General features: G+C 45.3%; 1 protein-coding gene across 1 annotated transcript in view; it reads right to left on the bottom strand.

Moving 5' to 3' along the window:
• UTP4 (UTP4 small subunit processome component) overlaps positions 1-25,876 on the bottom strand; it is a 30,142-nt gene that overhangs the window by 3,806 nt on the left and 460 nt on the right. The window contains exons 2-14 of the mRNA XM_062176414.1: positions 25,395-25,555; positions 20,966-21,157; positions 19,617-19,701; positions 17,435-17,524; positions 12,978-13,189; positions 11,331-11,502; positions 11,157-11,248; positions 8,721-8,817; positions 7,581-7,645; positions 5,719-5,841; positions 4,994-5,150; positions 1,417-1,523; positions 302-397 (exon numbers count right to left, since the gene is read on the bottom strand). Coding sequence (XP_062032398.1) covers positions 302-397; positions 1,417-1,523; positions 4,994-5,150; positions 5,719-5,841; positions 7,581-7,645; positions 8,721-8,817; positions 11,157-11,248; positions 11,331-11,502; positions 12,978-13,189; positions 17,435-17,524; positions 19,617-19,701; positions 20,966-21,157; positions 25,395-25,553 — 1,647 coding nt within the window. The 5' untranslated portion in view covers positions 25,554-25,555. The remainder of the gene's footprint in view (positions 1-301; positions 398-1,416; positions 1,524-4,993; positions 5,151-5,718; positions 5,842-7,580; positions 7,646-8,720; positions 8,818-11,156; positions 11,249-11,330; positions 11,503-12,977; positions 13,190-17,434; positions 17,525-19,616; positions 19,702-20,965; positions 21,158-25,394; positions 25,556-25,876) is intronic.

Below are 25,876 nucleotides of genomic sequence, written 5' to 3'. Positions count from 1 at the left end.
TCATCTACAGCCTAAAACAATTTGTGAAACAAGTACTTCAAAATTCCCCACCCTCTTGTACTTCTTTACTCTAGAATCCTAGTGCTTCCCACCTTTCAAACTGTGCCCTTTCAAACTAATAAACATTCTTTGTCTACAAGGAGCACAGGCTAAATACAGAAGCTTTCCTTGACACAGGAGAAAACTACCCCTATTATCCCCTAAGACCTTCAAAGCTACACTCCTCTAAATTGTCCATCATTCCACCTTCCAGGTGACTACTCGGTAGGCAGGGATTAGAAAGCACTGCAATCTCTCTTACCTGCTGGTCAGAATGAGCAATGACAAGGTTGTTGGTATTGGGGGCAATGGCCATGGCAGTCACTGGAAAATTGTATGCAGGAACCGTGCAATGAAGCTAGGAACAAATAACAGGTGCAAGGGGAACTTGATAAACTTCCCACAAGAAAGAATGAAGTCAGGTGTTTTAAATATTGGTCACTGGAACTTGAAAGGATTCTGCATTAGTCTACACAAACTACAGATATTTCCCAAAGAAACTCCAATTTCATTTAAAAAGCAAAAACAAAAACAAAAACAAACCTGATAGCACTTTTAGAGAACTCTGAGTAAATCTGTCTGTGTGAATTGTTCATAAATACATCACTGGACAGGGAACCTGAAGCACTAAACCGAGTTTCAAAGAAATTAATATCCCAACCTGGATACTCCAGTACAATTTCAAGGCCTGTGCATACAACACATAACATATTGTAGAAGATAACAAAGGCTCAAAGACAGGTGCTCAACATGTTTTGGCCACAATGTGATAGAGTTATGCAATACCAGGAAAGGGCACTAAATGTTGAAGTCTAGTGTAGATCTGTACACTTTCCATGCTTATTAAAAGTTCTGGGCTGTTCTAATCTGATTTTTATGACAAAGGTGAAGTTGAAAAAGGGGTCACTAGTAATTCAACATATGAAAGACAGTATTACTATTGATTGGTGAAAAATGTCTCCCCATTATTCCTTTTGCAAATTTCTTATTCTGTTTCACTGTAAACTGCCTTGAGTTTACAAGGCAAGCCATCAGAGGAAAACTGTTCCTGTTTGCAACTACTTATGTGCGTACATCAGAACTTTCCCTCCACAAACACATAGCCTGGGAATGGATTTATCACCCACGAATCCTTCACTTCAGCTTTCTGTGTGTGAGTGGTTTCATCGTTCCCACTGACTGATTTTAATGGTACAGAGTATAACTTTGAGGTTCCACAATATAAAAACAGGTTCCCAGAGTGGGAAAAATTCTTAGCTTAAAAAAAAAAATCCAGTAAATTCCCAGGTCATACTGATCTGCCCTGAAACTTAGAAGTGCAGGGCTAACTGCTTGCTACACCACGCCTCACACTGCACTGTGAAATCCTATGCTCACCTTTAGATGCTTCACACTGTAGACATGCACTCCAGCACTGGTGCCTGATGCAGCGAGCCAATTCCCATCCGGACTGACTGCCAAAAGACACATGGCCTCCACCGTCCCTAGGAAGGCGGAAGAACAGTGAAGTTGAATTCAGTGTACAGAGCCAACGCTGCCCTGAAGATGACAGCAATAGCCAATGGGACTCTGAGCTTTCAACCACTGCCAGGGTAATCCATTGGTAACTTTGCAAATTAGTTCTAGATGTTAACATGTCTACTTTTCTCTCCTAATTAATCATACCTCTTGTAAAGAGGAGTTAAAGAGAGAAAACTGAAGGCATCACTTGCTCAGGCCTGAGTAAGACACTTCCCACTACAGTTATGGAGAATCAGAGAAGCTTCTTCCACTAAGACCTATACTTTTCTTTTTCAAAGATTTTATTTATTTATTTGAGAGGTAGAGTTACAGACAGTGAGAAGGAGACACAGAGAGAAAGGTCTTCCTTCCGTTGGTTCACTCCCCAAATGGCCACTACGGCTGGAGCTGCGCCGATCTGAAGCCAAGAGCCAGGTGCTTCTTCCCGATCTCCCATGTAGGTAAAGGGGCCCAAGGAATGGGCTATCTTCTACTGCCTTCCCAGGCCATAGCAGAGAGCTGGATTGGAAGAGGAGCAGCTGGGACTAGCACTGGTACCCATATGGGATGCCGGTGCTGCAGGCGGAGGATTAACCACAGCGCCGGCCCCAACCTACACTTGTTTTCTTTTGAACTTCTATTTATTTGAAAGGCAGAGAGATAGACTGAGCTCTCCAACCCACAGGTTCACTCCCCAGATGCTTCCAACAGCTGGGGTTGGGCCAAGCTGAAGCCAGCAGCTGGGTACTCAATTTGAGTCTCCCACATAGGTAGTAGGAACCCAAGGTCTTGAGTCATCACCTGCTGCCACCCAGAGTGAGCACTGGCAGGAAGCTGGAATGCAGAATGGTTTTCAGATGCAAATGCAGGCACTCTGATATGGGACGCTAGGGGAAGTGGCTGTCCCAAGTGGCAGCTGAACCAATGTGCCAAATGCCTGCCCCCAAATCTATATTTTAAATTGTTTCAAACTTCTTTCTACTAAATGACTATTTTTAAAAGACTTATTTATTTTTTTTGAAAAGTAGAGTCACAGAGAGGGAGAGGGCTGGGCCAGATCGAAGCCAGGAGCCAGCAGCTTCATTTGGGTCTCCCATGTGTGTGAAGGAGTCCAAGGACTTGGGCCATCTTCTGCTGGTTTCCCAGGCACATTAGCAGGGAGCTGGATCAGAAGTGGAGGAGGGGGTTGGGAGGGAGGCGCTATGGCATAGAAGAATAAGCCTTCTTCTACACTGTACACATCCCATATGGATGCTGATTCAAGTCCAAGCTGGGACATGAGAGACCCAGAAGAAGCTCCTGGCCCCTGGCTCCTGACTTTGGCTTGGCCCAGCCCTAGTTGTTGCAGCCATTTGGGGAGTAAACCTATGGGTGGAAGATCTCTCTCAGTGTTTCTGTCTTTCAAATAAATCTTAAAAAAAAAAAAAAAAGAAAGAAAGAAGATGAAGAAGGAAGAAAAAGAAGTGGAGCAGCTTGGACTCCAACTGGCACCCATATGGGATGCTGGTGTCATAGCATAATTCGCTGTGCCACAATGCTAGCCCCGCCAATGACTTTTTTTTTATTTGACAGGCAGAGTTAGACAGTGAGAAAGGTCTTCCTTCCGTTGGTTCACCCCTCAAATGGCCACTACGGCCGGCATGCTGCACCAATCCGAAGCCAGGAGCCAGGAGCTTCCTCCTGGTCTCCCATGCTGGTGTAGGGGCCCAAGCATTTGGGCCATCCTCCACTGTACTCCCGGGCCACAGCAGAGAGCTGGCCTGGAAGAGGGGCGACCAGGACTAGAACCTGGTGCCCATATGGGATGCCGGCGCTGCAGGCGGAGGAATAACCAAGTGAGCCACGGTGCCGGCCCCCCTCCAATGACTTTTCATCAAAGTTATGGACACACAGCTTCGAAAGACTTGAAGCATATCCTAATGTATTTGGGGGCCTGCTATATATTTAGCACCAAGGGAGGATGGATAACACATTGAGACATCTTTGTCATCAAGGGACTTTAAACAAATTTGGCAACAAGAAGACTCATGTGAGATAAAATTCAGACAGTAATGCTATATGCAAAATATGTGCTACATATAATGCCGCCAAACAATGACAACACTCTGTAAGAAGACATAAGCCAGATGTCGATGGAATGAAGACGAAAAGAATGGAGAACAGTGTGTGAGTTAAGTGGCCAGGACTGAAACAGACAGGTTTAAGGGCTATGCAGAAACCAGCCTGAATACACAGGAAATGAGAGAAGAGAATGAAACAAAATCTTATACATAATGCAGAGCCAAATTTTAAAACATGCTAAGTGCAAAATGAATAGTCTAATAAGTTTTCAAATAAAAATACATAGAGGGACTCAAGGAATATATATATATATATATATATATATATATATATATATATATATACACACACACATACATACATACATATACACCTAACCCCTAACCTACAGGTTTCTTTCCTTGAATGTTTCTTGAGCAGTTTATACATCCAAGCTAAAAGACTTGATTTCCTGGGAGCTAGCGCCATAGTATAGAGGGTAAAGCCACCACCTGCGACCTTGGCATGCCATTTGGGTGCCGGTTCAAGTCCTGGCTGCTCCACTTCGGATCCAGCTCCCTGCTTAATGGCCTGGGAAAAGCAGCAGAAGGTGGTCCAAGTGCTTACATATGTTCTCAAGGAACATGGAGAAATGGTCATAAACGTGACATGAACACAGGTAATGAAACTGTACGCTGGGCTGGTGCTGTGGCACAGCAGGTTAACGCCCTGGCCTGAAGTGCCAGCATCCCATATGGGCGCCAGTTAGAGACCCGGATGCTCCACTTCCAATCCAGCTCTCTGCTATGGCCTGGGAAAGCAGTAGAAGATGGCCCGAGTCCTTGGGCCCCTGCACCCGCGTGGGAGACCCAGAAGAAGCTCCTGGCTCCTGGCTCCAGATCAGCGCAGCTCTGGCTGTTGCAGCCAACTGGGGAGTGAACCAGCGGAAGGAGGACCTCTCTCTCTCTCTGTATAACTCTTTCAAGTAAAATAAACGGAATCTTAAAAAAAAATTGTACACACAATATGGATCTTTCATCTTTAAATAAACAAACAAGAAAAGGAACGTGCCCACAAAATACTACAAACGTGTTGGGCAATACCAAAATACTCATGGTACTTGGTTCTCAGATGATTTAACTTTCCTCTGGCTCTGCCGCCAACGAAGCCCTCAGAAGGATGATGAAACTTCCCTGGCCCCAGAAAAGGAATCAAAAACCCAGTGAGAAAAGAGTAGGTGTGAGGAACATTTCAGATCTGATGAGATCAAGTGTCTTCTTCCACCTGATAATCCCTCCTACTTTAAATTGCAAACATGTGAGTGTGTTCACAGGGTGGGAGGAACATGACAAAAGTGCCAAGAGCTACAGCTTCACCACTGACAGCTCTCCCTGGCTCCAGACCCGAGTCCTACCTGACTGAGGCTGGAACGTGTGCAAGTGCCTGAACCTCCCTTCCAGCAGCTGACCCACATGCAGAGACCCTTGGTTTGATGCCACGAAAAGCTTTGCTGAATCTTCAGAAAACAAAATCTGAACGGCAGAGCGAAGGAACGCTGGCATTTTGGAAACCTTTGGGTGAATGAACAGTAAAAGGGAGACTGATGATGAATCAAAAAGAATCACTGTGGGCTCACATTACATGAATGTCAAGCTTCTGTACACTACGGTATATTCCATTTTCACTCAGTGTGTATATTTGTTGACTATTACTTGACATCCCTAATCTCTTTTCCTAACTGTTACAGCATTGTAGCATGCCTTCTAACAAATGTCATGACATCTGTATTCCAGGAATGCTTCCTGTCTCTAAGCAAGCCAATTCACCAGGGGCCTGGAAACTGGCTATTAACCTAGATGCACCCCATTCATTTCTTCAGTAATTAATGTCCCGTCTTTGGAAGTAACTGTCACACATGAGGCACTAAGGAGAAACATCTAAATGTTACTGCCACTTTCTGGCATTCCCCTTTCCTTCCAAGAACATAATCAATTCAAAATGTAAATTGGTTCATAACAGCTGCCTTCAAATAGCTCTTCACTGAGCCACAAGTCACATGCAGTTTGTTCCCACTTCATACAAGAATCACAAGTTTAGGAAGTTTCTTCTTGAGTGACCAGACGCTGGGCTATCACTTACCCTTTTGAGGCTTAAGTTGTCATACTGGTAAGTCAACCGATAGAGAAAGAACCGGGAAGCTGTGGAACAGGCTATCCAACTTCCGCATGGGGAGATACAGCTGCAAATGATGTTCTCAGGACCCTGGCAATAGCAGAAAACAAAATGAATGTTGATGAATGTTCAAATCAACTTGACATGACATGGTTCACCGGGAATTCTCAAGCTCTTGCTACCCCAGAAACACAAACACACACACATAACCCTAGTGTGGGTGTCAATATAATCATTTCAGGGGCAGAGCACTTAAATGGGGCAGCTCTGCTATCCACATGCAAGGACAGAGGCCTGTGCGCACTGTGATCACTCACTCCCTGGCGTCTCACACTACACCTCAGAAAGGACCCTGGGCAAGGAGGCACTGGAGGCAGGAGCGTGGGAGGACGTGTGAGTCAGGGCAGGGATTCTCTGTGCTGCCTATGACACCCTGTTGTAAAGACCTCTGAGAAACAGGAAAGGAAAAACACTAGGAAAACAAAGGAGAAGAAAAGTTCAACATTAATCTTCTTCTAATTACAAGAAAAACTCACAGAAAAATTATTTCTTTATGTATATAAACAACGCACACAAGCACACATACAGAGAAAGACCTCTGGAAGGAAGGCTACACAGCTAATGAACTGAATTCAGGAGGAGGATACTAGAATTAAAAAGTAGTCAAAGATATAAACTGTCAACATTATTTGAATGCTTTATGGTGAAACTGTGTACACAAACATTTATGTAAATTAAATAAAGAATCAGCAAAGAAAAAAGCAGTTTGGGGCGGGGGCCAGCGCTGTGGCACAGCAAGTTCAAGCCCCAGCCTGTAGCAGGGATGGTGGTTTGAGTCCTGGCTGCCCCACTTCTGATCCAGCTCCCTGCTAATGCACCTGGGAAAGCAGATGATGGCCCAAATCCTTGGGCCCCTGCACCTAGGTGGGAGACCCAGAAGAAGTTCCTGGCTCCTGGCTTCAGATAGGCTCAGCAGCCATTTGGAGAGTGAACCAGCAGATGGAAGACTTCTCTGTCTCTACCTCTCTCTTTAGCTCTGTCTTTCAAACAAATAAAATAAGTCTTTTTTTTTTTTTAAAAGCAGTTTGTATAGGATTTTCCTATTAATGTAAAAAGGATACACACATGGGTGGAAATAGTTCTGGCAGTGATTATCTCCAGAGGATGGGACTGACAGGAAGGGGGGGGGGGATCTGAGGTGAGAAGTAAGAGCATTTGTCATTGTCTACCCTTTTGTACTATTTGAGTTATTTAGAAATAGGCACACTATTTTAGTAACATCAAAGAAAGAAACAATGTCATGTATGGATTCATCTAATAAACTCTGAATGCCTAATTTACAATCACAATCAGTTCAGGTGATGTAGACTTTCATTCAAGTAGTTTTAAAATTTATACAAGGACCAGCGCTGTGGAATAGCAGGTAAAGCTGCTGCCTGCAGTGTTGGCATCCCTTATGGGCATAGGTTCGAGTCCTGGCTGCTCCACTTCCAAGCCAGCTCCCTGCTATGGCCTGGGAAAGCAGAAGATGGCCCCAAGTCCTGGGGCCCCTGAACCCATGTGGGAGACCTGGAAGAAGCTCCTTGCTCCTGGCTCCGAATTAGCTCAGCTCCAGCAGTTACAGCCACCTGGGGAGTGAACCAGCGGATGAAGACCTCTCTATCTCTCTGCCTATGCCTTTCTTATAGATTTATAATCTACCTTCCAAATAAATAAATAAATCTTTAATAAAAAATTCATACAGATTAGGATGTAAACTGAGCCATCCTCAAAATCCAGAATGGACAAAATGTCCTGGATTCAAGGTCTAAACAGGTAAACCTCCTTACCTTTGTCTTGAGGTGCAGTAAATGTTCCGCATTTTTAGAGAGTGGAAGAGTATCCCCATTCTTGCCTGAAATAAGAAAGTTCAGTGATTTTCTTCTTATTGAAGATCATTTACACATTGCTCCTCCTAAAAACCTGTTTGTGGGGTAGAATGGAATTTCTACAGGCAGGAAGTCAGAAAAGAAGACTCAGTAAGCTCCCCCTGTTTGTGGTGGTTGATGAAGATGAAAGGATGCGTGTCCACGTGCTGGAGCTGGGTCCACACTGTGGCCATGTGGGAGGTGGGACCTTTAAGAGGCAGGGCATAGTGGGAGGTCTAATGCAATTGGGGGAGATCAGAGTCATCCTCTTAGAACCCTGGTTAGTTCTTGGGGGAGCATTAAAGCCTGGGTCTGGCCACAACCAGTCTCTCCCTGGCCTCCTGTACCCAGAAGTGAGGGAATGCACAGACTTGCTGCTTTACAGTCAGCACAAGCTGACATGAATGGAAGGGGTGGTAGCTCTCACCAAGCCTGAGCCACACTGTTTGGACTTTCAGGCTCCAACGCTGTGACCTAAATAAATGGTATTTCATTACAGTGAGGAAAAGCTGACTCACACTTCACCGTATCCTATGAAACAGCAGGAATGCTCTGAAGCCCTACCCACAGTGTGGCATGCAGGTGGGTGGCAATGGCATTTTGGATGACCTCGATTGTAATCACTACAAGCAAGAGGACCCAAACATTTCATTAACAGGTCACACAAAAAGGCACTTGGCCACCACTCCACAAAGGCCCACGAGATCTTTATCAAGCAGGACTGTCACTACCCATCATTAAATCTTATCATTTTCCAACAGCCTATTTTCATTCACACTTGAGCCAACCATGATTCTACAACTCTCAGCTCTCTATACCCTGCAATATACCACATAGAACCTTAAGATTTGAAGAGATGATCCAGGATACTCTACTAAAGATTTTAATACTCTAAATACCTTGTTTGCTTTATTTGGTGGGTGGAAAAACCATAAATGCCAACGGACACAGAAAAATCCACTTTAATTTTTCTATAAACAGATATCCAACTGCAATTCTGGTTTAAAGCTTTTCTCTCTAGTTTTCTTATTGGAAAAAAAACAAAACTCTCTCGCAGCTTACCTGTTGCAACTGTGGATCCCAGGCGCCAAAGTTCTAAGTGATGAGCAAACTGGAAGAGGAGAAGCTGCCTCTTTTTAGAACAGGAAATGAGACGTCGCTGTATCCAAGAATTGAAAAGTTAAAAATAAGCCAAGGTCAGCTACTGCTTCAGTACTAGATATAGTAACAACATCTTAGTACATTTTTTTGAAGTGCCAAAATACATTTACTAGGTATTTTTTAAGTATAGTAATATGCCATTAACTGTCCTAGAACCTAAGAACACAGCAGTGATTAAAAAACATAGCTGGGGCTGTGCCTGTGGCATAGCAGGCAAAGCCACTGCCTATAGTGCCTGCATCCCATGAGGGTGCCAGTTCAAGTCCTGGCTTCTCCACTTCCAATCCAGCTCTGTGCTGGCCTGTGAAAACACTAGAAGATGGCTCAAGTCCTTGGGCCCCTGCACCCACGTGGGAGACCTACAAGAAGCTCCAGGTTCCTGGCTTCGGAATGGCTCAGCTCCAGCTGTTGCAGTCATTTGGGAAGTGAACCAGTGGATGGAAGACCTCTCTCTCTTTTTCTCTACTTCTCTGTAACTATGCCTTTCAAATAAATAAGTACATCTTAAAAAATAAATAAATAAAACCATAGCCACTGTGCTCAAGATTCTAGTATATAGGGATAACAGAGAAACAGACAACTACCCTAGTGTATACAAAATTTTAAGATGGAACACAGTATGTAATGAAAAAAAAAAAAAAAAAAAAAGTAGAAAGGACAGCTAGCCTAACCTCATCGGGGTAAAGGAAGGGACCCAAGTATGGCTCACTGGTAGACTAGTTAGGCAGAGGGTTAGGTATTGTGGCACAGCAGTTAAGACACTGCTTGGCGGGTCGGCGCTGTGGCACAGCGGGTTAACACCCTGGCCTGAATTGCCAGCATCCCATATGGGCGCCAGTTCGAGTCCCAGCTACACCTCTTCCAATCCAGCTCTCTGCTATGGCCTGGGAAAGCAGTAAAGGATGGCCCAAGTCCTTGGCCCTCTGCACCCACGTGGAGACCAGGAAGCTCGTAGCTCCTGGCTTTGGATCAGCTCAGCTATGGCCATGGCAGACATTTGGGGAGTGAACCAGCGTATGGAAGACCTCTCTCTCTGTCTCTACCTCTCTTTGTAACTGTCTTTCAAATTTTCAAATAAATAAAATAAACCATTAAAAAAAAAAAAAAAAAAAGACACTGCTTGGGACGCCCACATCCCCATGTCTAGCCTAGTCTAAGCCCTGGCTCCACTTTCAGTCCGTTCTCCTACTAATGCATACTATGGAGATAGCAGGTGGTGGCTCAAGTTCTTGAGTCCTTCCCACCCACATGGGAGATTTGCATTACAGGGCCCTAGCTTTGGCCTGGCCCAGCCCTTGCTGTTGCAGACATTTGGGAAATGACCCAGCAGATGGAAGATGTCTCTCTATATATGTATATCCCTCTCTCCCTATTTCTTTGTGGCTTCTGTCTTTTAAATAAAATGAAAATAAATAAAAATTAAAAAAGGAAAATGTCAGGCAGAAGGCAGGGCAGAACACTCTATGGAGAGCAATGGCTTGTGAGGTGGCTCAAAAGTAAAAGAGCATTAGCGGGAATAAAATGAGCGTTTCAAAATGGTGAGGGTGGTGGCAGGGCTGCTACAAGTGTGAGAGAAGCTGAAGGGCAGGGCCAGATCACAGGTCACATAAGCCATGCCCAGGGATCAGGCGATGGTGCTGGAGGCAATAGGCATGGCAGAGGTTGAAGCATGGAGCCACGAAGGAAGTTTCTTTCTAAACAGATGAATGGAGAGTGGGCTAGAATGACACCAACACAAATAAAAAAACCTTTAAAAAGCTACTATAAAGGGAATCACAAGGGAAAAGACATGGATCCAAACTAGAACAATGGCGGTATGGACAGAGAGAAAGGACTTGGCTCAAAAGCAATGAGGACTAGTCCAATCTCATCAAACTATTTACAGTTAGCATATAGTTTTTATACTGAATATGAATTAATAAATGTATAGATTTTGTATACACAGTATACACACTCATATATAGAAATAAAAAATAATGAGGTGGCCACAGTAAGCTTTATCAGTTGAACGAATGTGAAAGCAGGGGTCGGGGAGAAAGGTTACTAGCTTGGGAAGATGCAACCATTTTTCTAGAAAGGAACACTGCTCCATCTAGAATAACAGAAACCACCTCAAAAATTTTGCCCAAACCACAGCTATTTGGAAAGGGAAATGATTTCCCCAGAAACGGATCTCTTGCCATCAACGATTCTGCAGCAGGCTTGCCTGGAAGGCTGAAGAAAGTGGCTACCGGGAGTCTAACAACTTGGCCCTGGGCATGAGAACTGTGGGGCAGAGGTGCAGCGGGGGTGGGGGCAGGGGGCTGGTGGAGAGTGGGGAGTGGAGACAATACTTACATGGGGAAAGGTGATTTTTCGGAGAGCAGCATCATAATTTTTTACCTCCACCTTCTCCATGAGAGGACGGATGACTAAGTGGGTGTCAGTGCCTGAGGCAAGAGAAGATGCCAGGAGTTAGGAGTCTCGCGTGAAAATCACCAGAGCTGGGCAGAGTAAAGCAGTGGTGCCCACCTCCAGAAATCAGGGCCGTCGGGCTGTGAGCCACAGTGCGCACGTCGTGCGTGTGATGCTGGAAGGGCTTTGTCCGTACCCACTGCTTCTCAGTGCTGCTGGAGGCCACAGGGACCAGCTGAAAATGGAACACTGTCCCCTCAGCAGTGCCCACCACAAAACTGTCTTCTTGCTGAGAAAGTAAGTCGTAGAGTTCCATATGAGCAAAACAAGATCCAGTTGAAAAAATATTCCCTGACGTTTTCTGTCTGGGCAGCCTAGGTTCAGAAAACCTACACTAAGATCAGACAGGAGCCACAGAGGCCTAACCCTTCATCACAGGAGCAAGCTCAGACCCAAGATAACAGTGCGCCCCCTACTGACATTAACAATTTGTACTTCTGATTGTTAGGGGTTCTCACATACACAAATGAGAATAGCAAAAGGGATAAAAGACCTAGGATAAATAACAAATGTTTCTGAGAAAAAAAAAAAATTTAAAGCCTTGTAAAGAACACAAGAGATCATCTTGTGGGAAAGCAGGTAGAGCAAACCGCCTGCCACACAGGCACCACATTTGGGCAGCATCACTTATGGGTGCTGATCTGTGTCCTGGGTGCTCCACTTCCCACCCAGCCCCCTGCTGGTGGCCTGGGGACATAGTAGAAGATGGTCCAAGTGTTTGGGTCCCTGCTGCCCATGTGGGAGATCCAGATGAGGCTCCTGGCTTCAGCTTGGCCCAGCCTGGGCCACTGCAGCCATCTAGAGAGTGAACCAGCAGATGGAAGATATATCTCTCTCTCTCTCTATCTCTCCCCAACCCCATTTCTTCCTCTCTCTTTCAAAGTAAATTTGGAAAAAAAAGATAATCTAAAAAAAATCCATACTACGTTCTCAGCTACTGGTTCACTCTCCAAATGTTTGCAAAAGCCAGGGCTGAACCAAGATGAAGCCAGGAGCCAGGAACTGGTCTCCCCATGGGTGGCAGAAACCCAAGTACTCAGATCTTCATCTTGCTGCCTCTCAGGCACACTAGACAGAGTGGGCAAACTGTGACCCAGGCACTCCAATATAGGACGCTGGCATCCCAAGTGGTGGTTTAGCCTGCAATACCACAATGCCTGTCCCATTAGTATGTTCTTTAACATGGTAAAAATATCATCAGTAAGAAATGTGTAAGTTTTACATAATCCAATAAAAAACAGATACTTCTGTACAAAGAACTAAAAAAGGTGTTTCCTAATGTAGAAAAATAAATCAGAAAAAAGAAACCACCAAACCAACAAAGCAAACAAATAAAAAAATCTAAATAGTAATGAAGGTACACACCCAAAGGAACTGAAAGCAAGCACATACAGAGCTAGTTACATCAAAGCTCCTACCAACACGGATCACAACGGGCAAAAGATGGAAAGAACCCAAATGCCCATCAACATGTGAACAGAAAAACAAATCACGCTGCAGCGTGCGTGAGCTCCCGTGTGCAGATAGACTATTTTCTAGTCTCAAAAGGGAGCCATTTTGGTAATGCTACAGCACAAATAACCCTGAAAATAGTATGTTAAGTAAAATAAGGTCTATTTTCCTAAAATCTCTTCTTCCAGCACATCATGAAGGATCAGAAAACTGTTTGTGGTGCCCAACTGCCCCGAACAGGACTGTACTCACCTCGGCCACGGCAATGGACTGCACGTCAGCGTTTGCGATGAGATGGCTCTTCGCCAAGGTCCCAGTGGCAGAGTCCCAGAACTGCACTTTACCGGCAGAGTCTACACTTATGACAGTGCCATCGGACAGGAAGGCCACACCCCACACGATACACTTCCGCTTGGACACGCCCATGTACTGCCTATCCACCATCATCTTGTGAATAGCGCTTCCTGCAATATGGGAGAAGTGCAGACTTCAGCCCTCAGAAACTCCCTGGCAGGCATGATGGGGTTACAGTAGTCATCCTAACACAGACAACTCCAGAGAACCCAGGCTTGTAGCTCCCAAATGGTTACCTGAAGAGGGGAGCCAGGGAGAGGCAGGGAGAAAGAAGAAAATGGGATAGAAATCCTTTGAGGGGAGGTGAAAGGGAAGAGACCAGTGGGACACTCACTTAAAGCCAGCCAGGCGTGCTCACACACACAGACACACACTGCTCCCTTCCAAAACCCCAGGGGAAAGGGAGAGAAGGCAACAGTGACAACATCCTAGAAGCTGGCGAGCCCTGAAACTACGTCCCCACTCCGTGTGGTCTCCTCAGAAAACTCAGGAATGGGGACTCCAGATGGCTTAGAAGCGAAGGTGAAAGTGGGGCTCAAAAGGAAGGCCAACTGAGAGTAAGTTCAAGAGCTGTCAGACCGTTCAGGTACCTGCCCTGGACAGAGAAGCTGAGCAAATCCCCTCACCAGAAACCCGGAGATGGACCCTGAGGAGGGGATCGGGCACAGCTGTGGGACTGAAAATGTCCAGCTGAACGCTGAGAATGGCAGCTTCCTTCTTGGAGCACGGGCGGCCAGGCCTCCGCTCCCCAGGCACAATGTGGAGATGACTTCAGGGGAATGTGAGGGGCCCAAGAGAGACCAGAAGACTCTGACCTCAGAGGCTCCCATAACCAACTGCCCACGTGGACGAATCTCCAGGGAAGCCCACACTCAAAAAGACTTGAGGCAGGGACAGCAAGGTGACCCCCCCGACTGGCAGGGAGAACCGTCTACAGGAAAGACAGAGGCTTTCAGAGCAGTCCAACGGAAACAGCGAGTAACAGGGAGCAAACAGGCCGGGTGGAGAACACCTGGCAGATATTACTGTTTTTTGTCTTAGAGTTTGCATAGATTAAAAGACAGAAAGAATGCCATAAAAGAAAACATTCAGGGGCCGGCTCCGTGGCATAGTGGGTTAAGCTGCCATTTGCAGCAAAGGTATCCTGTATGTTTGAGTTCTGGCTGTTCCACTTCTGATCCAGTGCCCTGCCAATGCACCAGAGAAAGCAGCAGCAGATGTCCAAAAGTCCTGGGGCAGATGCACCCACTTGAGAGATCCAGAGTTCCAGGTTCTGAGGCCATTTGGGAAGTGAACCAGTGATGGAAGATCTCTCTCTCTCTCTCTTTATAACTCTGCCTTTCAAACAAATAAATCTTAAAAAGAGAGAGAGAGAGAGAGAGAGAGAGAACACTCAGCAACAACAAAAGAACCCTGGAAATGGCAGGAGGAAACATTTAATAGAACGACTGAAAGATAAAGATGACAAACGCTCATAAGAAGCATAGTAAAAAGTCAGAGAGATGAAAAATGAAAAGGGAAGGGTGGGTGTTGCGGCTCAGCAGAGTAAACTACCTCTTGAGATGCCTGCACCCCGTACTATATCAGAGTGCCCAAGATGCAGGCCCACCTCAGCTTTAAGATTTACTTATTTATTTATTTGAAAGTCAGAGTCATAGAGAAAGACAAAGATTCTCCACCTGCTGGTTCATTCCCCAAAAACCCCAATGACAAAGGCTGGGCCAAGCCGAAGCTAGGAGTAGGAGCTTCTTCCATGTCTTCCATGTGCGTAGCAGGGGCCCAAGGACTTGGGCCAGCCTCTGTTGGAATATGAAAAGCAGGCGCTGCAAGTCACAGCTTTTACCTGCTATGCCACAACACCAGCCCCCAGATTATTTTATTTGAAAGGCAGAGTTACAGAGAGAGAGAGGGGATCAGGACGGTACCGCGGCTCAGTAGGCTAATCCTCTGCCTACGGTGCCAGCACACTGGGTTCTAGTCTAGTCCCGGCCGGGGCGCCGGATTCTGTTCCGGTCGCTCCTCTTCCTGTCCAGCTCTCTGCTGTGGCCCAGGAATACAGTGGAGGATGGCCCAAGTGCTTGGGCCCTACACCCACATGGGAGACCAGGAGAAGCACCTGGCTCCTGGTTTCGGATCAGCGTGGTGCGCCGGCCGCAGTGGCCATTGAGGGGTGAACTAACGGAAAAGGAAGACCTTTCTCTCTGTCTCTCTCTCACTGTCCACTCTGCCTGTCCAAAAAAAAAAGTAAAAAACAGAGAGAGAGAGAGGGAGAGACAGAGATTTTCAATCTACTGGCTCACTCCTCAAGTGGTCGAAACGGCTAGGGCAGGGTCAGGCTAAAGCCAGGAGCCTGGAACTCCATTTGTGTCTCCTATGTGGGTAGCAAGGGCCCAAGTACTTGGGCCATCTTCCATTACTTTCCCAGGCATATCAGCAGGGAGCTGGATCAGAAGTGGAGCAGCCAGAGCTTGAATCAGCACCCGTATGGGATGCCACTGTAGCAGACAGTGGATTAACCCTTTGCTACGACACTGGCCCCTCTGCCTCAGCTTCTGATCTGGCCTGCTGCTAATGAGCATCTTTGGAGACAGCAGGTGGTGGCTCAAGTATGTGGGTCACTACCATCCATTTGTGAGACCAAGATGGAGTTCCTGGCTTCTGTTTTCAGCCTGGCCAAGCTCTAGCTGCTGTAGAAATTTAGGGATTAAACCAGCAAATGGAAGCTATCCTGTTATCTGCCCCCCACACCCACCTCCATTGCTCCTTCAAATAAATGACAATTGGCTTTTTTTTTCAAGTGAAAAAACAGATAAGAAAATTAGAAGAGCCCAATTCCAAATAATATAAATCCAGGAAAAGAAAACGGAGAGAAACTCATCCACAAAACAATTACAGGAACTTCCTACAGAACCAAAGGACATGGATTTTGGATTAAAAAAAGCTACTGGATGCCTATATAATTCACCCAGACACTCAGAAACATAGCTATTTAATTTCAAAACAGCAAGGGTAAGGAACTCAGATAAAAGCTCCCAGAAAACAAACACAAACACCCAGATTCTAAACAAAGGATCCACTCACAGAATGACATCAGACTGCCTACTAACACAAGAAGCTGCAACACAGGACAGCCACAGCTTCAGAACTTCAAGGGAAACTAATTTCCAGCCTGGAACTCTTTCTCATGCATTCTTTCTCAGGACCCATCAAAGGAACAGACCAAGAAAGTGAATAAAACAGGAATGGAGAAGTCAAGGGGGTCCCCTTTTCATAGAAGGACTGTGAAAAATCCATGTCTCAGACCTCAGTTGGGCAGCAGGTCCACAGGAGCTAAGCTAGAGGACAGTGGGTCAAAAGGTTCTGGCAGCAAGAACACCAGCCACGTACCTGAACGTGATTTATACAACTGGAAGAATCTGAGCATGAATCACCCAGAGAACAGAAAGTACACAGGAATGGAAAGGAAGTTCACAGTGAGCATTATTTATATAGCCATAATCAACAAGACACTGACCAGTGGTCTGAACAAAGTCACAGCATACTCACACTGGAAAGGTCAGGAGAAAGTGTGATGCCTAGGGCAGAGGGTAGAGAAAGAGGACCCAGTTGTATAAGTCAGTAAACCAAGGTGTAAAAATGAAAAATCAAAATGTAGCATTATAAGCACACTTTGTACAGCACCAGAGATAAATACCAAGAGTCGGCTGAAAGATGCAGTGGCTGCCTAAGAGAAATCAGAGAATACAGCGGGGCTCCTGCTTTTCTCTAACAGGCCCTAAGGAATCCTATACTGTGTACAGGTACAGCCAATAACAAATGGAAAACACTGAGGAAAACAGAGCTGTGTCTAACCTGTTTACCTCTGCACCTTAGATGGGAGGACAGAGACGCCCACTGACAGCCTCATCACTGCAGGACTCTGTTCATTCCTGTCAATCTTCCAGGCCAAGAACAAAGTCAAAGTTCTCGGTCTTTCTCATCTCGTGTCTTAACACTTAGGCTGCCAAGATCTCAGGTTCCTCAAGGACAGAAGCCCATTTTTACAAGGACTGGGATATATCAGTAGGTATTCCACGAGTCACTCATCCTGAATGTGGTACAAATTGAGGGCAAATTTCGTAACATGAATTGTTATTATGATGAAAATATACTGCACCCCACTGAAGAACCAAGCTTCCCCCTAAAAGCAGCAGTAACCCAAGAAAAGAGTGGTGTTCAGGCGGACATCTCAGAAGGTGACAGGTTAGGCCCTGAAGGTCACTGAAAGAATGACAAAGGGTCAAGTTTCTAGAAACCAAGAAATGTGAATGGACAAATAAGACCCACCCCCTAAATGAACTCAGAAAAGCAGTCACCTGATTTGACATCAAACACACTAATGTAGTCTATGGAGCCAGCTGCAATGTGGGTACCAGAGGGATGCCAGCTGAGACACAGGATACGACCTTGGGAATTGCACAACAAAAAAAGAAAGTGACATACACATAAATATACAGCGAAGGCGAGTCAGCTCTCCTTCCGTCGTTATCAACCACGCTGGTGTCCAGCAGCCTGAGCCCTCTCCCCTGTCACCCTCCTATAAAGCACTGTTCAGTAAGAGACAGCTACGCCTGGGTCCACAATGAAGTGTGTCAGATTTACTTTACTAATGTCTAAAGAAACTTGATGGGAGTGTGAGCCAATACAACTTTTTAAAAGTTCATTAGTAGTTAGCTAACAAAATTTAAATTTTGTGGCTCAGTAATTGCACTGGGAATTGATTTAAGAAAAAAAAAACCTGCATAAGTGCCCAAAATATGTATATAAGAACATGCATTACAGAACTGTTTGTAACAATAAAAAATAATAAATACTACGCATTGATAGGAATTGTTACATAAACTGTGGAATACCATAAAACTGAATAACATGCAGACTGCTATGACTGACACAGAAAGATAACTATGATGCATCAAGCGAAAATACAAAAAACATGATGCATCAAATGAAAATATAAACCAAAAACGTGTGCAAGAACTTTTCTATGTTTATATGAATACATGGAAAACTCTAAAACATTAGTTCTAAAATGTTCCTTCAGAGTGAAATACTTATTTTCTTTCATACTTGGATAAATGTATGAAATTTTTAAAAACATTGCTATACTTTTGTAATGAAAAAAGCATGTTCAGAAGATATTAAAAACAAAAACAAAATTGGAAGCTGATTAGCACAGGATAAATCTTATCAACAGACACATGGAATACACAGGACAGCCACCATCCTCTAGAAGTAGGGTCAGGGAACCATGGTCCCCAGGCCAAACCAAACGGAGAACAGGCAGGGCCTCTGCCCTTGTACCACAGTGAGGGCTGGCAGATTGGATGGTGTGTAAAGTCTACAATATTTACTAACCAGTGCTTTACAAAAACTGTCTTTTAACTGCAGCCCTGCAGGTCAGTGCTCGTCCAAGCACGGACAACTGTTTATAAAACTCCTATCAATCTGAGGTCACCAGAAGTATGAAGAATCACTACTTCTTTTTTCTTTTTTTTTTTTTTCCAGGAATTATTTCATTTATTTGAAAGACAGAGTTACAGAGAGAGGTAGACAGAGAGAAACAGGACTTCCATTCCACTGGTTCACTCCCCAAACAGCCACAACAGCCACAGCTGAGCTCATCTGAAGTCAGGAGCCAGGAGCTTCTTCCAGGTCTCCTATGCGGGCGCAGGGGCGTGCAGGGGCTCAAGCACTTGGGCCATCTTCTACTGCTTTCCCACGCCATAGCAGAGAGCTGCATTGGAAGAAGAGCAGCTGGGACTCGAACCGGCACCCATATGGGATGCTGGCGCTGCAGGCTGGGGCCTTAATCCACTGTGCCACAGCACCGGCCTCAAGAATCACTACTTCTAATGATGAAACCCTAGCTTCAAAACCTCATGAGGGGTCAGCACTGCGGTGTAGCAGGTAAAGCTAAAACCGGGCGCCAGTTTGAGTCCTGGCTGCTCCACTTCCAATGCAGCGCTCTGCTATGGCCTAGGAAAGCAGTAGAAGATGACCCAAGTCCTTGGGCCCCTGAACCCACGTGGGAAACCCGGAAGAAGCTCCTGGCTCCTTGCTTTGGATCGGCTCAGCTCCAGCCACTGTGGCCTTTTGAGCAGTGAACCAGTGGAAGACCCTCCCCCCTTGCCTCTCTGTAACTCTGCTATTCAAATAAATAAGTAAATCTTAAAAATAAAAACCAACAATAACCTCATGAACACTTAAAATTTCACAAAAATAAATGATGACAAATTGACTTTCATGGAAACACTTGGTTTTCCTATTTTGGAATTTTTGGTTTTTTGCATTATCACTTAACAAGGAAACTTCAACAATGCTACACACTGGGTAAAGCCTGGGCTACCAATGTCAACTAGCACATTGGTTGTACTCAGATAAAATTAACACACAGATAAAATATTACCCGGACCCTTGGGAAAATATTCCACCCCCAGTGGTACAGAAATATAACTTCTTGTTAAGGCAACTCACTGCCCCATCAAGCACAACCCTTACTTTTCTGCCGATCAAAATTTCTTTCAAATTCAATTTTTTCTGGGGTGATTTGAAATAGTTTCACAGATCCATCTTCACAGCCAACCTATTAGGGAAAAACAGGCAGAAAACAGAAGATAAACATTTTATAGGACTAAAAACACATACTCTTTATCTCTCTCTCACAATTCCTCCCTGAAGTTGTCACTTGCCCTGTATGAGAAAAATAGTTTGTGAGAGGAGAAAGTACTAGTATGAAGAAACTGGCAGTGTATTCTCGGCAGCTTCAAATCTGAACCAGAAAGCAGGCTAACACTGAGTTCTCATTAGTGACCTACTTCTGCATAAGACATGGAACAGAAATAGGACTTCATAGCATACCTCTGCTAGAGACCATGACCTGAATAAAAGACCTATTAACCTTATAACTTAAATGGAGACTTCTTAGGATATTACACAAATTAGGATATTATGCAATAAAAAAATAAAGAAAGAAAGAAAAAAGGAAGAAAGGAAGGAACGAAGGAAGGAAAGAAAGGAAGGAAGGAAGGACGAACAAGCAAGCACAGACCCACCACAGAAAATTAAATCTCTGAAAGCATTGAAATGGCAATCATAGTCAGAAAAAAGTTTCAGTTTGTGTTCACAAAAAAATTTTGGGGGCAGACATTTGCCTTAGTGGTTATGGTACCAGTGAGGATGACCACGTCCCATATCACTTCCTAGCGTGAGCTCTAGAGTCCAGCTTCCTGCTAAAGCAGATGTTGGAGGTAGTGGGGAAGGCTCAAATCACTGGGTTCCTGCCACCCACACTCACATGGGAGATCTGTACTGAGTTCCTGGCTCCCAGCTCTGGCCTCCAGCCCCTCAACCCTTGAGGGCACTGGGGGAGTGAACCAGGCGAATAATAAAAATTAACACTTGTTTTTTGTGAAATACTGTGTTGACACACAGTTGCAGATGTTAACTTGCTGAAGGATATCCCAGAACTTTCAATATACACGTGTGTGGTAATGTACAGGCTGAAGGATACAACACATCACATTTATGAAACATTTATCACAAAACAGAGCACGCCAAAATAAAAATCAGTCCATCTCCCAATTCCATAGAACACAGTTGTGGAAATGCTGAACTGAATTAGCTCTCTCCTTTCATAAATGAATAAACAAGGTCCAAAACAGCAGCAAAAAGGATCATGGAGTTTTAATCCTCACTAGCAATTCCAATCTTGTAGCTGGGGTTGCTAGGTCCCAGCTACAACTGGAGTTGCCGCACGCCCTAATATAACTTTTCTCTCCAAGAACACAGGGAACGAAGTCTGAGTGGGCACAAGAGAAATCTCAGTTTCAATTAGCTGCTTTACTGACCAGAAGTTGAGAGCCACTGGGGCTGGCGGTCATGCTCCAAATAGGTCCTCCGAAGGCATCCACAGCATACTTGATGTTTAATGCCTGTAAGTCATACTCGATGATCTCGCCATTGAGTCCAGCACTGAAGAGTCGCTGTCCTTCTGCCCAACACAGAGCTTCTGTAGATCGAGATTCATGACCTGGGAAAAACTACAGAAACACCAGGGATTCATCAGCTACCAGCACTGAGCGGTCACAGGGGATGTGGTGAAACTACTCCCCTACAAGTAACTAGCATGGGAGTTTGTGTTGTCAGATCATACCGCAGGCATTTTCATTTTTTTTCAGCTTCAAATTTTAGTTCCTTTTATACAGCTGGTTTTGTTTCTTTTACTAGGATTAGTTCAGCAAAATCTAGGGGAATAAAGTATACACTCAAATGTGGTTAGATGTATCCAATCCTAATTGATGGAGCCAATTTTCTAAAAATGCAACTATCTAAACTGGGTGATGGTTTCAACATACGTATAGACACAGGCTGTATAACATTTTGGTCAGCGACAGCCTACACATATAATGGTGGTCTCATACCATTAAGTGACTGTTACTGGTTCACATAGCATACTTTCTGTTGTCAGAGTACTCCTTGAACTCATAAAAGGCAGTTAACAAACAGCAGCAGGCAGGTCCTCCAGAAGGTGGCATTTCTCATAGGAGATGGCAGCTCCACGCATGTAACTGCCCTTGAAGACCTTTAAGTGGGACAAGATGTGGAGGTGGCTGGCAGTGACACTCAGACGCTGACCTTGTGTAGGCCTAGGCTGTGTGTATCTTGGTTTTAACAAAAAACAAAAAAGCTCAAAAAAAAAAAAAATTGGGGGGCCAGCATTGTGGCTTAGCAGGTTAAGCTGCCACCTGCGATCCTGGCATCCCATGAGCATGGGTTTGGTTCCTGGCTGCTCCACTTTCAACCTAGCTTTCTACTAGTAGCCTGGGGAAGCAGCAGAGGATGGCCCAAGTCCTTGGGCCCCAGCACCCAATGGGAGACCTGGAAGCTCCTGGCTTTGGCCTGGCCTAGCCCAGTCCTGGCTGTTGTTTACATCTGGGTAGTGAACCAGCAGATGGAAGAGCTCTGTCTCTCTCTCTGTAAATCTGCCTTTCAAATAAATAAAATAAATCTTTTCAAAAAATTTAAAAATAGATGCAAAAACATATAAAGTCAAAATGTATTTAAGCTATAATGAAAGGATCAAAAAAGTCAAAAAAATTAAAGTAAAAAATTACAGTATGGCAACCAAAGTTAACTTATTAAGGAAAGAAATTTTTGAGACATTTCCTGTAGGCCTAGCATGCGATGAACATGAAGTTTATGGTAGCACAGTTATTCCAAGGCCTGCATGTTTACTCATCACTCACTGATCACCCCGAACAACTTCAGTCTTGCAAGCTCCTTCACGCTAAGTGCCCTATATTGATGTTCCCTTCTTTATTCTTTATACTATATATGTATAGTATTTAATTAATTAATTAAATTATTTATTTATTTATTTTGACAGGCAGAGTGGATAGTGAGAGAGAGAGACAGAGAGAAAGGTCTTCCTTTTTGCCGTTGGTTCACCCTCCAATGGCTGCTGTGGCCGGCGCATCTCGCTGATCCGAAGCCAGGAGCCAGGTGCTTCTCCTGGTCTCCCATGCGGGTGCAGGGCCCAAGGACTTGGGCCATCCTCCACTGCCTTCCCGGGCCATAGCAGAGAGCTGGCCTGGAAGAGGGGCAACTGGGATAGAATCCGGCGCCCCAACCGGGACTAGAACCCGGTGTGCCGGCGCCGCAAGGCGGAGGATTAGCCTGTTAAGCCACGGCGCCGGCCCTTTATACTATATTTTTATCCTATGTTTAGATACATAAATGCCGGGGCTGGTGTTGTGACGTAATACCAACATCCCATATGGGTGCCACTTCGAGTCCCAGCTGCTCCACTTATGATCTAGCTCCCTGCTAATGCCCTGGGAAAAACAGCAGAAGATGGTCCAAGCATTTGGGTCTTTGCCACTCATGGGGAGACCTGGATGAAGCTCCTAGCTCCTGGCTTCAGCCAGCACGGGCCATTGTGACCATTTGGGAAGTGAACCAGTACATGAAGTTACCCCTCTCCCTCCCTGTTTCTCCCTCTCTCTCTGTAATTGTTTCAAATAAATAATTTTTTAAAAGAGAGAGATATAAATGCTTATCATTGTGCTATAATTGCTTGCCATATTCAGTACAAAAATATGTTCTAAAGATTTCTATCCTGGGAGCAAAGGCCACACCATCCAGGTTTCTGTATGTATACTCCATGTTTGCCCACAAAGAAATCATCCAAGGATACATTTCTGAGTTCATCGCCATCATTAAGCAATGCTTAACTGTGCTTATACTGGATGTTATCAATGTGTATAAAAATAGGCAGTTTATTGTGTGTCAATTTCATATGTAAACAGCTGCTTAAAAAATAAAATAGGGGTGAATGTTCAGACTAACAGTTAAGATGAGCCCAAAACACATCAAAGTACCAGGTTCAATACTTGGCTCTTGCTCCTGACTCTGATTTCCTATTAATGTATGGGAGGCAGCAGTAATGGCGACTGGGTTCCTGCCACCCACGTAGGAGGCCCGGACTGTTTCTGGGTCCCATGCTTTGCAGGCCTTTGGGAGTGAAACAGCAGGTGGGAATTTACTCTCCCTCTCTGTGCCTCTGCCACTCAAATAAATACAGAAAAAAAGTTAATGAAACAATGTAGCTTACTCTACATTTTCATTCAGTGTCAGATTTCCAAGTTGTTTTTCTTTTCTTTTTTTTTTTTTTTTATTTTTGACAGGCAGAGTGGACAGTAGAGAGAGAGACAGAGAGAAAGGTCTTCCTTTTGCCGTTGGTTCACCCTCCAATGGCCGCCGCGGTTGGCGCACTGCGGCCGGCGCACCACGCTGATCCGATGGCAGGAGCCAGGTGTTTATCCTGGTCTCCCATGGGGTGCAGGGCCCAAGGACTTGGGCCATCCTCCACTGCACTCCCTGGCCACAGCAGAGAGCTGGCCTGGAAGAGGGGCAACCGGGACAGGATCGGTGCCCCGACCGGGACTAGAACCCGGTGTGCCGGCGCCGCAAGGCGGAGGATTAGCCTAGTGAGCCGCGGCGCCGGCCTCCAAGTTGTTTTTCTAGCATTCAAAAAGTTTTCGTACCTATCAAGGCATTTTCTTCCATCTGTATCTGTTTGACACCGCAGGGACTAAGTTGGTATAATTTTCCTATTTGAACTTGAAAAGACTAAAACACACACAGGTTAAGGAGCTTGCCTGCAATGCCAGCATCCCATATGGGCTCTAGTTCGACACCTGCCTGATCCACTTCCAATCCAGCTCCCTGCTAATGCACCTAGGAAAGCAGCAGAGGATGGCCCAAGTGCTTGGGCACCCTGCACCCACGTGGGAGACCTAGAAGAAGCTCCTGGCTCCTGGTTTTGGTCTGGCCCAGCACTGGTCATTGAATCCATATGGGGAGTGAACCAGCAGATGGAAGATCTCTCTCTCTGTCTCTCCCTCTCTCTATGCAATCCTGACTTTCAAATAAATAAATCTGTTTTTAAAAATCTCTTTTGCTCCCAAATACAGACATTTAAGTACAAGGTCTTTCAGAAAGATGAACTTAGGAATCCATCTTCCTGCCATCTTATCACAAGGGGTTTTTAAAAAATTGTTATTTATGCATTTTTATTTACTTTAAAGGCAGAGAGACAGAGAGAAAGAGAGAGGGCGAAAGATATCTTGTCTGCTGGCTCCCTCCCCAAATGCCCAAAACGGCCAGGGCTGGGCTAGGCTGAAGCCAGGAGCTGGTCTCCCATGTGGTGGCAGGGACTAAGCACTTGTGACATCATCTGCTGCCTCCCCAGGTCCAGTAGCGGGAAGACGGATGGGAAAGAGGCAGAGGTGGGACTGAATCTCAGGCTAGACTACCATAAGGGACGCGGGTGTCCCAAGCAGTGGCTTCCCTGGCTGTGCCACACTGCTCGCCCCACCAGCTTCCGCTGCTAAAACGCTTCCCTGTTTTTCTGACCGGACAGTGAAATGGGCACTGACAGCTCCAGCAGGAAGTGTCTGTGCCTGGAACCAGGGCTGCTGTGGTGCTGAGACAGATACATAGCAGTGGTTCCAACAACTTCTTTTCGTGTTGTGGCCAAAGGGTCCCGCCAACCTCAGCGTTCTGGTGACCAGGCACACGACGATACAATTCCTAGGTAGGATGTTTCTAACATCACCAGAGCAAAACACTGTGCTCCTGGCATCAGACCCCAGAGCCAGAGGGTGTAGGGGGTCACCTGATCTCTTTAAATACAAAAATACTACAGGTTTTTGTAGAATGAAACTGAAGAAAACTTACATAATGAACACCGAATCAGACTCCCAAACGACTTACTTTCTCCTGAAAGTAGTTTGCTGACAAGTTATAAATTTCCACAGTGCCATCTGTCCGAGAAACAGCCAGTCTGTTTGACTGGTTATTGTACGCCACGCAGCGGATCCCTGAAGGAATGTAATTAAAGAACCGTACTCGATGGACCTTAAATTCACCCATTCCTGGACGAAAAAGAGACGCCGTTAGAAGTTCACTGCAGTATGTCCCACGTATCCAATTTATCGTCACTGTTCCGGGCGGGAGGCTCCAACCAGCTCTCTCATTAAAGTTCAATTCCAACTAACGATGCTTTCATGCCCCGTAGGAGAACCTATCAAACAACCTCCTGCAAGTTCAGGGTGGCCTGAAAAAGAGACGCTTCAGCAAAAACCCAAAAGGCTCCTACGCCACAGACCCAGAATTCCAATCCTTTGGGGGTATCAGGAATCTGCATTTGAGCAAGCGCTTCTCCCCAACTCTGTAACGTGCTAAGCTTGCAAATC

The sequence above is a fragment of the Lepus europaeus genome, chromosome 19 (assembly GCF_033115175.1).
Source record: "Lepus europaeus isolate LE1 chromosome 19, mLepTim1.pri, whole genome shotgun sequence".
NCBI lineage: Eukaryota > Metazoa > Chordata > Mammalia > Lagomorpha > Leporidae > Lepus > Lepus europaeus.
This window is presented reverse-complemented; position numbering and strand designations above follow the sequence as displayed.